At 39.3% G+C, this 16,206-nt stretch overlaps 1 protein-coding gene across 7 annotated transcripts in view; it reads left to right on the forward strand.

Moving 5' to 3' along the window:
- TUB (TUB bipartite transcription factor) overlaps window positions 1–6,662 on the forward strand; it is a 156,750-nt gene extending 150,088 nt beyond the window's left edge. For all 7 annotated transcript variants that reach the window (XM_033006899.2, XM_033006897.2, XM_033006900.2 and 4 more), the window contains one exon: window positions 1,145–6,662. In XM_033006899.2, the coding sequence (XP_032862790.1) occupies window positions 1,145–1,278 (134 nt within the window). In that variant the 3' untranslated portion in view covers window positions 1,279–6,662. The remainder of the gene's footprint in view (window positions 1–1,144) is intronic.
- Window positions 6,663–16,206: the final 9,544 nt, after the last annotated feature.

The raw sequence follows: 16,206 nt of genomic DNA on the forward strand, positions 1-16,206 counted from the left end.
TTGCTGCCTGGCTTGTGAACTGAGAGTCGTTCCTGCTCTCAGAGCTGCGGCACTTCCAGCCAGCAGGACCGTGGGGCAGTATCACTCTGCTCAAGCGCTTACTTCGCACAATCCTTGGGTTTTTTGTTCACTCTGGACCCCATAGACTGCCCAGCTGGAGACAGTGGTAGGCAGACGGGTTCCACTGCATATCTACTTTGCCATTACTAGTCTTGGTAGCCTTAGCCCTATAGAACACCCTGAAAATGTCAGGACTGCCTTTCACGCCATCAGTAGGACCTTACTGATGTGCTACTTTCTGCCAGCAATATGCAGCCCCCTTTCTTTTCAAGCTTAGGTACCGTTGTTGGAGCAGGGATGAGGACAAGTGCTGGAGTGGAGTGATACCGCCCCACTTTACGTAGACTTTAGGCAAGCACAGTCACTAGGTGCTGGGGTGCACTGGGCCACACCAGTGCCAAGCTTAGGCTGCAGGGGAATATTGGAAACTGGTGGAAGTGGCTGTGCCAGTCTCTGAGAGCAACGCTGAACCTGAAACATTGATGTATGCATTTGCTGCATTTTATAATGTGAAACAATTGCACCTGCTTCTGCAATTAAACATTTCGAGCTGTGAATGAGGCTGCAATTTCCTCTTGCTGACAAAGAGTAAAAAGGGAAAAAAAGTTGAGGAAGAATTTCTGAATATGACACGAGAGATATGCTTGGAGCTGGATCACAATCATGCCTTCTTTTCCTCCTGTTATCTTTGATTGTCCACTTGCCAGAAGTTAAGTGGGAATAGAATTAATTGGTTCTTGGTACGTGTGAAACTCAGCACTAGGTCTATATAAGAGGTTTGAGCATTCTATACAGAAGTAATTTTCTCTCTGTGCTTGCAAAAAATACCTTTTATCGGTGTAATTTTTTTGACAGTAACAAGTCATGCAATTCTTTATCACTCAACTGTTCCTCAGTCAAGCTATCCTTGCTTCTCCCTCTGATATCAGCCCACCCACTTGCATAATTGTTGTGAAGTTTGACGAGTGAGCATGTTTTTGTATTTTGTTGAACTGGGCCAGCGAATGATGTTGAATGCATACTTATTTAGTAAGGGCTGCAAACAAAAATAATGCTTTGTCACCTTTTATGACCTTTCTTGCAGCTGACTATATAGTGATGCAGTTTGGCCGCGTGGCTGAGGATGTGTTCACCATGGACTACAACTACCCGATGTGCGCGCTACAAGCCTTTGCTATTGCCCTCTCAAGTTTTGACAGCAAGCTGGCTTGTGAGTAAAGGGGCATGGGTGAGCATCCTCTCAAAGGAAGCAGTTTGCCATATGATTCCCAATTCCTGCTGGTGTCACTTAAGGTCCATACTAAACAGATCGGGGAGAAGGCAGTTACGGAGGACCACTCTATTGATGAAGAGAAAGTAAAAGGAATCTTCTAAAAATTCAGGACATTCAGGAAATAATATTTCCCCTTTTTTTTTCTGTCATATTTTTCTGGAAGTGGCATCAAGTTTGTGTAAATAGAAGTTCTATCTCATGTCCTTGATTATGTTATGGAGATGTGCCATGATGTACTGTACCGTGGCTCTAGTAGCACCGTTATAATGGTGTCTTTTTTAAATCCAGAAAGGGCGTGCACACTCAAAAAATTTCTTTTTACATTTAAGAATTGTTCCGAGGCTGCAGTCATACCTCAAGATTGCATTCCTACATCAACTAATCAGAGCTTCACATCATCCAGCATAAAAGAAAGATCACAAAAAAGATGCACTTTTTTCAATGTGCAAGGATCTTGTGTAGTATAAAGTCAAGTCTGAAGGTTGAAAACCTATACTGGACTGAACTTGATGCATTGCTATTGTATATGTGGTAGAGCATGATGAATTTTAATTGCAGTAGGAGGAAACGGAGAAGTAGAAAGCACAAAACAATGTTGCACAAGTCACTTGAATGCTAAGCTGTCATGTTTTAACATCTACATGCTTTTTAATTTGTTTCAAATGAAAATGTATTTGGAGTAGAGAAAAGTAAAAGGAAAATGTCTAGATGCCAAGAAAGCATAACTTACGTTGAATTTGGCATGTCGCGTGTTGGGAATTTATATCCTTGTATTGCAGTGGTAATTCAAACACATATTTTGTATGAAGTGATATAAACAGTTGGATAAAGGCTCTCTGCAGAGAATCTTATTTTGAACAGGCTGTGTAAAACTGAGGAAGGTAAATGGAAATATTTTATTAAATTTGTCTGGCCTTTTGTGATTTTACAATTTGTTGATTGTGTTTCTTGAACTTTCAGCAACAACCACTTTTCATATTTATTTCCCATTCTAAGAATGCTTGAAATCAATTGAGACTGTATGTTATTCTCTAATGTAAACGTGCCAGCTACTGAGCTAAATCCTTCTAGGCAAATCTACCGTATGCTGCATACAAATGAGACTCTGGCAGGACACAGAATAGCTTAAAATAGTGTGGATTTTTTGTTTGTTTGTTGTTTGTTTTTTTTTTTTTTTTCTGATTTATCTGAAATGTGTAAACAAATACCATTTCAAAACACAAGCAAAGAACAAGCCATTCTTTTCTCTTTTCTTGTGAATATTTCAAAGCCTAAGAGCTTCAACTGAAAGCACACTGTAAAACACCTATAAAAATAATTAATCTTTCTGCCATTGTTCTGTACAATGTTATCCTAAACGGCAGACAAAGTAATAGAATTTATATGTAGTTGACCAGAAGGATATTGAAATGTGAGTGAAGAAGTAGTTTTTGTTTTATACTGTGTGTATTTAGATCCTCCTTTTTACTCTTTATAGACTCTTGCATTGCACAACCAAGGATTATGTAATGAGAAAATGAGATTCAATCTGCTTGTCTCGTAGCTGTCGGTCCCTTTTGACTATAGGGGACGGGCCATAAGGAGAGGTTGTGCCATTTGGACTGTATAATTTCAGCTAATGAAATATGCTCTCTTCTTCACATTTGCCTTCAGGTCTCCTTCCCAGTATATAGACAAGGAAATTTCATATAAGAGATGGAAATAATTGCCAGCGTTTTCTCTAATCTTTTTAAAAGTCTATGGAAAAAAGTCTGCTGGCTTTGAACAGTGTTTTGTTGATGGACTCGGCCTGTCAAATGTCATCTTTAAATAACAGGAGGCTCTGCCATTTTTTTAAAATCTTTTTACAAGAAGCCTTTCCACACAATAGCATAAAATGGAAAGACACCTTTTGTTTGAGAGAAACAAGCAGTCAGTTCCCTCGATGAATGATCAAAACGATGAGTCATGAGCTGCAAGTATCCTTAGGCTTTGCACATGGTTGCTTTGTTTCCCCATACGGTTGGTGGTTTCCCACCACTTCACATCCCCATCTGTGATCTCACTTCGGATTTTTAACAGAGAAGGCCCTTAGGCCTTTGGTTACCTCATGTCAGTCTTTAAAATCCAGCTCCAGTGATAACCAGAATTTTCTCTTTAGACTGCTGCAAAGCCAGTCAGGAGTTCCCACTGCTGGTATTTAGGTATGATGTGGATTTCAAGAACTCTGCAGCATGGGAGCAGTTGCATCTGCATGGCTTTTAATTCTGTGGCTCTCCAGGCATGCATTTTCTTTAAAGCCTGAGAAAGTGGCACCTGACATAGTTTTCTGCCTCTCTCTGTGCACAACACTGTGTCAAAGGACCTGAGTAACTCAAGGTACAAATATACAATCTGTTTAGTAGTGGGGTTGGTTTAGGAAAGGTTATTTTTAAAGCAGATCATAACAATGGTCTGACTTGCATCACGGCCCCACAGGGAACTGGCACGAAAAGGAAGCTCATGTGCTGTGAACTCCTGCACAGGGGTGAGAATGAGGGGCCGGGGAAAGGCTGAGAGTTCAGCTGCTTGGGACATATTTGCTGCCAGCACATTGTGTAACTTTGCTCTTACTGCATGTTCTTCCCAGCCAGGTATTTTTTTAATCTGTAAGCATGCCAGGAGGAAAGTGGTGACTCAGACTCCCATCGTCTTAAGAGAATCATACAGGGACATCAGCCAATGAGCTGCTGAAGAAAAAACTCCCCACCATAAATTGAGGTCACTAGAGGGGGATGTTAACCTGGGACCAAGAGAAATGAGGAGCTCTCATTAAATCTGGTTCAGTTACAATAGCATTTGCACCTAGTGGCCTTTGCCAAAACCCTAATTCCTCACTGTTGGTAAGCAAGATACTGGGTCCTTTTGATTCACTTAACCATTGCCATCTGTTCTGGAAGCATTTGCTTTTAATTTAGCATCTATATAATTTCTGATGGACATTTTCTGGTGAAGGTTGCTACTTCATGTCAATGCAAGGTGATATCACAAGTTTTCCAGCACATCTCCAAATTTTGTTTTCCAAACTTGGTAAAGACACACCAGGTTCTGTCTTAGCATACAGTCATACCTGAGACTATACCATCCTCACAAAGTTAGATTTTCTTCCACACCAGCAATAAAATCTTGGCACCAGTATATCTTTTCAGAGATACGAGCATACTAAAGTAACTGAGGAGTAGTTAGTGGCACACTCATGATAGTAGTAGCTTCTGCAGGGCCTGCATGTCAATGTGCAACAGGGCATAACCTTGTTTACTTAGTGTGACAGAGAATAGAATGGCACTGAGCTGTGTATTTCCATCACATAGTTCTAGTGAGTGTTTGGATACAGTAGATTTAATATTATTTAAAATCCCTATATTGATGAATTTTTGCATCTGCTGTTGATTTTGGCAGAGAGTTGTAAACAAATGCCTTGCCTGAATTGCTTATAGGCAAATACTGCATGCTTTAATGAGAGTTCTTAATCTAACTTGTCACTCTGTTTACATCAAACAGTTTCTTCCTGCTCCTTTATCTAATTTTCTTAATCTCTGATGTTCTGTTCCTTCTCATTCTCCTCACAATCCCTTTATCTTCAAGGATGTGCAACTCAAAAGTGTTTATTTTGACAACATTACTCAGTGATCTCTCCACAGATGAATAATGCCTTTGGTGCACATCCAGTGATGCTCCTACAATAGAAGCCTTATCAGAGGAGTGAATTTGGCCCTTTGGCTTTTCAGTAGAGTAAATTAGCACATTAAAAGGTAGCAGATAAAAAAGCTTGCCTAAAATATAATCAGAATTTTTCTGAGTAAACATTCAGTAATGGGAGTTCTCAAACCATTGGTTGCAAATCAATGAGCAGAACTGTCCACAAGCCTGGAGGCAGACTTTGGACAGATTCCCTTTGTAGTGCTGACTTATTTTTCCTCTTTTCAGAAGGTTGAAAGTGATTTTGTGAGCTGAAGTGTATTGGTGCCCTAAAATAGTTTATTATTCAAAAGCTAGACATCACTCCACTGCTTTTGTAGGACAACATATGGCACACAAAATAGTAACGTTTTAGGCCATTGTTACAAATTCTGATGCTAAGTCTGTGAGAATAGTTTTGTAATAATTACTGGGCAAGTCTCTCACTATTCACGTTCCCTTACAATAGTGCTGAAGTTCCCACCTGGCTGTCCTCATGAGGTACTAAAACTGAAGGAGCTTTAGTAAAAAGGCCTCTGTAATAAAATCTGGTAGTTACGTGATTGAAAAACATTATTGTCGAATCACGAGACCACTGAATTTTATCGGTCATGGTGAACCAATGCCATGAATTCAGACTTTCTGGTTTTTTCCTCCCTTTTGATGAACACGAGGAGGGACTTCTAACCAGTAGAGCCATCATTAAGGTCTCTAGAAGTATTGACCACTAGTCCTACTTTTGTACCTGTAAAAATCTTAGCCCCACATGAGTGCTACCCATTAAAAAAGAAGGAAATCAACCCAGTCCTTAGTATAGAAAATCACTCCCAGTTCTTGTATCTTAGCTTTTTACAAATGTTATTGTTAATTTATTAGTGATTTCACATAAGGATGAACCAAGGACTGGATGTCACATGGCAAACAAGAATTTTTGCCCTGAAGAGATGATGACTCTAGACCAGTATCAGAATATTTTGTCTTTGATTAATTTGGTAGCATAGGACGGGGGGTTACCTGGTGTTTTGGGCAGAGAGAGTTTTTCCTGATGCGTGGCAGGTGTCAGATGGAAGAGTTTGGGTTTGATACTGTGGTGACTAGTTCCCTCATACTATTCTGTTGCTCTCCTAAAACATCATTTGCAAGATTTTTCCTGGTTTTAGAGACGCATGTGCTCACCAATAAAATATCTTTGCTTAGCAAATAAGGACAGCACATGTGCTAAAGCAGCAGTCACCTTTTTTAGAATTATGGGCTGATGATTCTCAGATTTCTCAAAAGGCCTCATTTTGATTACTAGAAGAAAGTAGTTTTATACATATAAATCTTGTACTAGAATTAATCTAACTGTAGATGCAGGCTTCTCTTGTACATGCTGCTTAATGAAAATGGGTTTCTGTTGTTCTTCATGTATGAAATGTACCTTCCAGTGTTCTGTTCTGTAAGTGTTTGAAATTAATTATGTAGCTATCTTTCAGTTCTTTCTGTTGCTTGCCAAGGAACTAAGAAAAGGATTTGCACAACTATCTAGATGTTTTGGTATTTTGCGATGAACGATAGCTCAGTAGCTGATACTCACAAATGCCTGTACATTGGATGAAAATGCATTAAAACTTATTTTCTATGTTGTATTTTATTTAACTGCCTAGAAATTTTAGATTCCTCTTTTCCAGCAAGGGTATATTTATCCATACCTTCACTGAGAAGACTTGAATTAACTGGCTTTCTTGAAACTGTTTAATGGAACCAGTACACTGGTTTGCTGAATTACTTTAGGAAGAGGACACAATTCAGAAAAATTATGCTTACATTTTTGAGAAAAAAATCCTTCCTATTCACTTTATGATTGGATTACTCAGCAACACTGAAAATTTATCATGGTTTTATTTAAGTCTACAATGGCAGTTTGAAAATTACTCTGACAAAAACTTGCTAGCACATGAACTGGAATGAATTCCTACTTCAGAGTCAGAACCTAGCAAGTACCAGTGAATACTCATCCATCTATTCTGTGCTTAGGTACTGATTGCATGCAAAAAGAGCCCTGAAGAGTCACAAATCTGTGTTAAAATCAGCCTAGTCTTTTGAGCTGTCCAGCAGCTGTTAGAACACGGGCCTGGGGATCGGGTCACCCGGGTTTTCATCCCAACCGACTGTGTGACTCTGTGCAAATCTTGTAACCTCTTTGTGCCTCAGTTCCAGAGAGCTGAATGGGAATAATAGTTTGCAGAGCTACCTACACCCGTCCCGGTTCTGTAGAGAGGCTTCTTGGGAGTGTTCCGAGGCTGGTGGCTGGCAGGTGGTGTGGGTGTGCTAAGTGCCCTCTTCAGTTCTCACTGAAGGAACTGCCGTAAAATATGGCCGGTTTTCTGCCACCTGTGTAGAAACTGAATAGCTAACCAACCTTTTAGGATAAAATCTTGACACTATTGAATTCTATAGGAATCTTGTCAATTATTTCAATGAGGCTTGAATTTTTTACCTTGTGTCATTTTTGGTGACTAAATGTACAGAAAAAACAGTAAGGACAAACCATCTGATAGACTTTTCACAGTGATGTGTTGTTGGTTGTGTTTTAGTTTGCAGCATCAGTTGTTTTAAAACCATTATTCCTGAACACATTGCAGAGGTTCAGTTAATGCAACTGCCTGTTTATGCTTTTATGCAGCAAACTGAGATACTTGGCGATTGTGCTGCAAATTGTCTTTTGGTACTTTTTTTTTTTCTTGGATGTGACTCAGCTGTTCAAAACTTGTTACTGCAGACTTTGTCACGCACATCTGATTTAAAAACAATGAGTCTCATGATTTATGACTACCTTTATACTCACATGGGATGTTTACAATGCAATCTGTTTCTCACATTTGACCCTGTATCTGTGGCTTCTTACTGAGGTTATCCCAGTTGGCACAATGCCATCAGAAGTACCAGTAATTTATAAAGTGAACTCTCTCAAAGTAACAGAATGTAATTTTTAAATATTTTTATAGATTTTAACATTAAAATCTAGCTGATATTAATGCTTACAGATTGGGTGAAATTACATGGAGATTATTTGTTCAAAACTTTCTTTCCTTAAGCTTGTCTTGAAGCTTGAGCTCTCATTTAAGTAGTAAGCTCCTGATCCTGCAGCTCCATCTGTCAGTGTGGTCAGGGCACAGTATGTGATGGGATTTCCAAAGTCCTAGCGAGACTGCACTTCCTAATTCTCTTAGGCATTCTTGAATATCACATAAGAAATCATGTACCTTTCCTATGTTGTCTTACCAAATAACAGCAGGAATATTTTCACTCCCTTTGAATTTTTTTTGAGATTTTTTTTTTTTTTAAATTTTGGGGTTTTTTTGTTTTGTTTTGTTTTTGTTAAGGTTCTGCTTACTGTCTAGGCAAGTGTAATGTTATCAGGCATTTAGTCTTGCTGTCTTGGAAAATTATGGCATGAGATTGCTTACTTTGCCAGTGCGGAAAATCTCACAAGTAGACAAAACCAGAGTATGTTTTGTGAAAGTGGGCTTTGGGCACTGCTCATGCTATGAAGTTCAGTGTTCAAATAAGTTTGTGAGCTCTGGCACCTCGTAACAGGTTTTCATTCCAGTCTGGGGACATCAGAAGATAGCCCAATTATTGCCATCCTGTTCTCTTCCCTAGGCAGAATCTCCTGTCCTCACTGGCTAGAAGCAGAACTAAATTGATCCTGATGTGTCTTTAAGCAGTTTGGTATTTTTAAGCTGGTTTAGGTTTAAAAACATTTTCAAGGATGTAGTTTGAGCTCAAAGAAAATAGTCTTTGAAGTAGCTATTCAGTTGAGAGGCAGAAGCCTTTTCCAGCAGTTTTCTCAGTTGACATATGAGCAGCGCTTGACAGTCCCGCTGGAAAAACGTAATGTAGCTATTATATGCTCTCCTTGGGTTTTGCCTTATGATACTGCTTTTTTGTGCACCACTATGTTTATTTCTGAAGGTCAGTACTTCCAGTGCTAAACACAAATAGAGCAGTGTTTTCTACTAAAGTCTCCACCTCATTTTCTGCAGCCTTACATGTGGAGATTTGATATTTGATACTAAAAACATAAAGCTTTCATCTCGGAAAAAAAACAGGATTTCTAGGCAAAATCATTAACTTTTAGTGCTATGTGCCTGGATTGACAGAGGGCTTTTTCCAAGCAGGAATCTTAGGAATCTTACTACTGGCAGAGTAGTGCGTGCCATGAAACATCCTACGATACCCTACTGCATACGACATGGGGGAGGCAGTGTGAGGGGCTGGTCCAAAGATACAGCCCCCTCTCACCAAAATGGCACCACTTTCCTTGGGGGGGGCTCTCTGTTGGTACTTTTATGCTTATTGCAGCATCTTCCATCTTGGGTCCGATCTGCGATTAGGTTAGTATCAGCCTTAACAAACATCCATGAACTAAAAACGCTTCACAAAGACCCTACACATCAGCTAGTAAAGCCCTACAGCAGTCCAGGAGCAGCAGGTAAGTTTTGTTATCCTTTTAACCTCTCTTTGCAGTTCATAAAAGCAAACAGGCAAACAAATACAGAGCTATTTCGAGAGCTGGCACTGGAACTAAATTCTTAGTCCCTAAACCTGTGTTCTAGTTATTGCCATGGCTGACCAACTAGGAGTTAGAGGGTCTCTGTTTTGAACTTCATCGTGAAGACAACTGTTTCACTTCAGTTTGAAATACGGGAAAACCAAACCACATTGCTAGAGAGTTCTTATCAGGCAGTTGAAATTACACTGAAATCAAGTTTTGTGCATATTGATTTATGAGGATGGCCCAGAACAAGCATGAGGGTGATGTGCAAGTGTCAGGGACTGAAAGGTTGATCAGCAAATAAACTGAGTAAAAAAAAAAAAAACAATGGGGCTATATTTCATTCCTAACTGTATTTATTTGGAGATTCAGTGTTTTATAATGTAGGCTGAGAATATAAAAATGCTGTGTACTGCTAATTCTAACTTCTGGTTTAAAGTAGGGCTACAGCAGCGATGCTTACTTTTGCGAGATTTGTAACGACGTCATCTTAAAAAGCCGATTGTGGAATATGGCTCTTTAACTATGATGGATTCTCAGGAGTTACTGAATTCAGTGACACTATGACAAGGTTTTTTGGTTAGTTTTTTTCTTTTTTTTTTTTAAAACTGTTTTCAAAAGCACTGGTTATTCTGTCTTTTGAACTGCACAGCACAAGTCCATGAGGACTTTTTTCCATCTATAATTTTCTCTTATTTCAAACGTGTACAGGTTTTTCCATATGGGGACACTCCAGAAAGCTAAGTCAGTGAAACTGATAAAGTTAATGTCTGTAAATTAAAGTGTGTTAACTCCCTGTGTATATGTTCTCATTTCGAAGTAGGGTGGCCTTCAATTCCAGTTGCATAATCCTCAGCGGGGGTATTCATCACATGGCGCAGTTCAAGGTTGTTGGTGAATTTTAAAGTGCTGAATAAGTTTCTGGACAAGACTGTGGAGAACGTATGTAAAGGGATTCACCCTTCTGTATTCTCTGGGTGGCAATTATGACTCACAGTACAGCATTTCTAACAGTGGGCTCCTCGAATTGTACTTGCAAAGCTCAGCACCTACACACTGGAGGCCCCATTTCTGAAGTCCTCTTTTTCTGCTGCAGTGGTTTTCAGCACGCTCTGATTTGTTGCCACCTGTATGATGAATTTAAGCTTCCTGACAACAGTGTGCTTTCTTCTTTGAATTTTGTGGCTGCCAGGGATCTGGGGACTGTATGCTGAAAGTAACTGCTTTACTAGCACAGCACAGTTTGGTACTAGGACCATGGTGTAAATGATGCCAGTATAACTAGGTTTATTTTTACAGTGCCCATCAGAGATACCCTTGTTTCTCAGAAAATAATCTACCTTTCTCTTTTTCTTCTCTATCTGCCTGGATCTGGAGAATGAGAGCCCCTTTTAGCATTCATGCAAGCTGCCACCACACAAGAAAAACACATACAACAAGTTTATTACAGACGGGTTTATCACTAAACAATGCAACTATTACATGCTTAGTGTCATCCTGCTATGTAACAGTGTGTGTTTTTCCCTGTGTGCTGTGTCCCACCCTGTGTGCTTGTCACCAGTCAGAGGACACTGCTGCAGAGATGTGCACGGAAGCTTAGCAAAGTAACTGCAGAACCAAAGCCATTTACAGTTCTCCTAATACTGAAGAAAGAGCTCCTCCTGAAGGCAAAAATTGGGACCTCTGGCTATAAGTTATTTGGGCTTTCCATGTGTTTGCATTGCATATAAGAAGATAACATTTTTTTAATTATATTGAGCCCTAAGCCCAGAAAAGGAACTATACAATCCAAGGATTGCAGTTACAGAGAAGCAAACAAAAGTGCAAACAGGCTCCATTTACAGATGTGGAGGAACTCGGGTATGCAGACAAGGCAGTAGTATGTGCTGGGGAATGACAGCAGGGTGATTTCTTGCTGGAGAATTGGCATGCTGCTCGGCAGGGCTTAGAGTGAGTAATGGATCTCAGTATTCATTGATGGACTACGATGGTCACTGCTTATGTTGAGTTACATCTGTAAGAACTCTGCCTGTTCCATGTGTTTCTCTCTCAGACAGCTTGATTTCTGTGCAGATTTCTTCATGATGACATTCCCACCCGTTTCTATTTTGGGCCTAATCCAAAGCCTGCTGATGCAACTGAACATTTCTTTCTAACTTCTGTTGTGTCTCCGTAATGCCACGCTTGCCAGTCTCCACAAGAGTCCTAATGTCTTCTTGCCTGTCTTTGTTTAAAAGTGAACTTACCTGGATCTCAAAAATTGGATATTACTGGCATGGATACTTCAGAAAATTGCATTTGGAAGGGAGGCTAAATTTTGCTCTTACATTCCGTGAAGCCCTGTTGACACTCAGAGAGGAATCCAAAACATTTATCAGGGAAGAAATTGACCTTTTCTATGATGTCATTACTGCAACTGAACAGGGCATTTAGAAAACCAAACCACTACTAATAGTTGCCTGTGTTTTAAGGGATAATAGTGGATAACTGATCCTGCACAAGAATTAGCAAATCACACGGGGAGTTTCCCCAAGAAACAAGGTCTATAAGAAACAAACATCTTGCAGTGGGTTACTGTAAAACATCTATGAAAAAAGACAAATACTGGAACTTTGTTAATTTTGTTAGTATCTTAAAAGTGTAAAATTATTTTCTTGTGATTGAAATTAACAGTTTATTTCAAATAAAAAATCCTGTACTAGCTAACGTGAAGTTAAGGTCATCTGGCAGTTACATACAAAGTATAAAGGGGGAGCAAGTACAGGCCCAGTACGGCAGGATTCTCAGTATTAGGAGTGGGTTTAATTTATGACTTTTCCAACATTTTTCTAATTTGAGATGTGCAAACAGCTGTGCTATGCACACATGCATATACATACATATATAGTCTTTAAAAATTTCCTTTGGTGGTACTGGGGGATTACGCAGTCTTCTTTCCCGCTGTTCACGCTGACAGCATAAACTATGATATTAATTTGTCTTGGCATTAATTATTGCAAAGTATCTCTAAAAGAGTTTGTTATTTGAAACCCCTTTTAAAATAAATTTGAACAAGTAAAATCTGTCTGCAAAAGATTAAAAAAAAATCTCTTAAATGTAAGTGTCTGTATCTATTACAGATAGCCATCTGCTTTCCCCTTTTCCTCTGAGCTGACTTTTCAGTGGGACTGATCCACACAGTGAGTCAATCCGTACCCTATCATTACAAGACTGGGGCTTTTGTTTCTCCTTTTTGAATAATTTCTTATACTCAAGAGTGGGGGGAACAAGAGGAAGAAATATCTGTGGAGGATGTTTTGTAATTTGGTACACCTTCAGAAGTATCTCAGAAAGTAAATACTTTTGAGGTGGTTAATTTCTGGTAGTTCCTAGTAGACACTGGAGTGTTTCTGTATTTCCCAACACTGTCTTCATCCAACTAGTGACAGTCTGAAAGATCCAGTGCTTGGGAGCAGCTGTAGAAATACTCACTTTAGAATGTGTTGGGATTATATCTGCCTGTAAAGAAAACACACCTTTGTTTCTGACTTGTTTACTTGAATTTTGAAAAGTAGAAAATGTGTTTCATGAATGTTTCTGTCCCCATAAAAGGAAAAAGCAGTTATTTTTTAATTATTATTCCCACAGTAAACATCTTCTAATTCATCTCTTTGCCTCTGTTAAATAAACCAGTGATATACAGTAGAATTTGAGTATGTTAATGTCTAGACTTCCTTTACTTTATATGAGGTTTAAAGAATGGAAAACATCAAAACTGACAAAAAGTGTCTTAATTGTGAGAACTAATATTTAACCAGTCATGTTTTTTTCATAATGCCTGTAATGTTATGCTTGTTTGCACACAAAACTGTTTTGACCTGTTTCGAGTAGTCAGGAATTTCATTTTTGTTCATACCTATATAGAGTTTTAGACAGACCTGCAAGAATGTGCTTTTACAAAGTAAATTTTTTAAAGAAACTCTTTGGTATTCTGTAGTAATTGTATTTATCTACCAGTACATGCAACAACTGATTTTTGTATTTTCATATAATTTACCTTGTGTACGTCATAGAGGTTCCGGTGTTTGTCAATATAGAACACTGTGCAGAAAAATTAAACTTAATTTGTTTGAAACAACTATGTCTTTCCCTACCCAAGGTCAGAAACGCTTTGATAAATTACCTACACAGAGTATGGAAGTTATTTAACATAAGGAGTTTCCAGTGCTGTTTAAACTGTATTTTTAACGCTAATATGAATGCAAAACAAAACACAACACACAGCCATAGAAAGTTATACTTCTTATATGTACCAGATCTGTAGTCACTTTCAGCCTGTACCTTTTCTCAAAGTGTGAGCTCAAAGACTTGAGCCTGGCACACACTGCAGAAGAACTCCTCTCGCCCATTTTCCTGAAGAGGACAGTGAGGTTCCCAATGACCAGCGGCCGAGCAGAGGCCCACGGTGTGCTGCCTCAGGTCCCTACCGCCCGACAGCCACTACCTCAGTTCGCTGTGAGGTGAACCAACTCCTGCAAGTCTAGCTGTTGTTAAGGACTGAATTTTTGGCCTGCCTATTTCTATCAAAACTAGTCTAGAAAATGGTCAGAAAAACCTGGGATGGAGTTCTGTAAGGACAAGAGCAAAGAACTGTAACTTAGGCAGGGATGTTCAACTGCACAATTACAAAAAACCCCAAGCTTCAAACATGTAAAAAGCTATTGGGAAGCAGAAGACAATCATCTGTCCTCTCTGTCTCTGATAGAAAGAACTGATTCAAAATGTGGTCAGGTTAGACATCAGAGAAATTTCTCACTACGGGGCTAGTGAACAGAACTTTTTATCTGAGAAACTTTCAGTGATGGGAGACTCGCCACTTCCTCTGTCAGGAACAATATAGCTTTGGGTATTCTCGCATTTTGGCAGGTGCTTGATCACAACAGTAGTTACCAGCAGAGACAAGGAGTGGTCTCTGGGCACTATCTAAGCCACCCTGGGAAGATCACTGAGAAAAATGAGCATATGGTCAGGTGTCTATTTGCTCTAGGAATCTGTGCCCCTCCTGAAAACCTGTGAAGCTCCAAAGCTGAGAAAAATCACTTGACTAGACCAACCTTTCCAGCTGTATTTGTACATGGGATGCTTAGTCTGTCTGATCTGATGTTGCATTCATTTGTGTTGAAATATATGGTTGGTATAACACCACTGAAAACCAGATAATTTTCTAACTCTTACCTGGGTTCTTTTGTCCAGTGTTTGTGATACATGAGGTTAGAAACAATATTTTTATTAGGATGTGCAAGTAAAAATCACTTAGATAGGGGATTAGTGCACTACATTGTTCTGTAACCTGAAAGTTAATAATTTTCTTAGACAGAAAATGAAAGAATCCAACCTATGAACACTAATTGCTAATAAAATGAGTTAGGTCATGAACTTCTTACATGTTTAGCTGTTTTTCCAGATACTATTTGATAACTAATCCTTGTTACAGTATTTCTGGAACCAGTGCTGATCTTTTACTTCATACTTTTTTTGCGATTCTCTGGAATGCCTGAAATGATCTGTAACCATTAACAAATAACCAAGAAAAATTAAGCACTTCTTTGGGTTTGTTACTCTAGTTTTATCAGAATATTTAATTTAAACAACAGATGTGCTGTTTCTTTTATTTTTAATAAAAACTATAGCCATTTAATTTGCTAGGTGGGAAACACTTTAAGTAAAGGATCACGGTCTTTTAATAAGCCTGACTGTTTCCACTGGTTGTCCCCCTGAGCTGCTACGATTTTTTTCCAAAGTCCCAGGTTTGATGATGTTCAGACCTATGATTTTGATTTACTTATTCAGTAGAAGTTAAGTTCTTTGAGAATCCTGATTTTTTGTTCAGATAAGCTTTTCTTCAAATTATGAATGCTGTCTGCTAAAAGTGAACAATGAATAACTAATGCTGGACACACCCGTGAGATGATCCTCTTCTAAAATGCTTAGCTAAGTAGACATTTCTGTTTCAGAGGGGGGAAAGCTGAAGCAAAGGGAGAAAAGGAAGTGTCATACCAACAGGAGGAGTATCAGTTTGAAGGCTGCTGGTAAGCTGCAGTACGAGGTACGCCTGGCTACCTTCAGCGAGTACCCAGGGTGGGGCTGCCAAGGCGCTCGGGACTAAGCTGCTGAGACTGACACCACAGTCAACCTGCACTAGCAACGTCTTCTCCTCTTGGTGCTGCAAAGACATATGAAGCCCTTAGCTCTGCAACAGGTATCAAAAGGAGTCTTAACAACTGGTCTCTGTGTTAGATAAGGAAAACTCACTGGTTTTGCTGGAGTTTTGTTTTGTTTTGTTTTTCCACTAGTGCTGTGATAACAGCTGAATTCTGCAGTTACCTATCCTAAGGGGCCTGAAAAGAAATTCTGGACTTTTACTTGTCTGCCAAAAACGACCTTACAGTAAGGACTGTGGGAGAGTGTAAGGCAGCAAGGTCAAAAACCAGACTAGGCTTAGGAATTAAACTTTTGTTATTAATTGGGAAACTTAGTATGTTACACACATCTGAATTGCTTTATATTTCTCTCACTGATACAAGGAGAGTGTGACTCCCAGTGCCACGTGGAACAGCTCCAAAGGACATGCTGATCGATACCAGGCGACAGCCTGCTG

This window comes from Tyto alba, unplaced genomic scaffold (assembly GCF_018691265.1).
Source record: "Tyto alba isolate M040663 unplaced genomic scaffold, T.alba_DEE_v4.0 Super-Scaffold_8, whole genome shotgun sequence".
Classification (NCBI taxonomy): domain Eukaryota; kingdom Metazoa; phylum Chordata; class Aves; order Strigiformes; family Tytonidae; genus Tyto; species Tyto alba.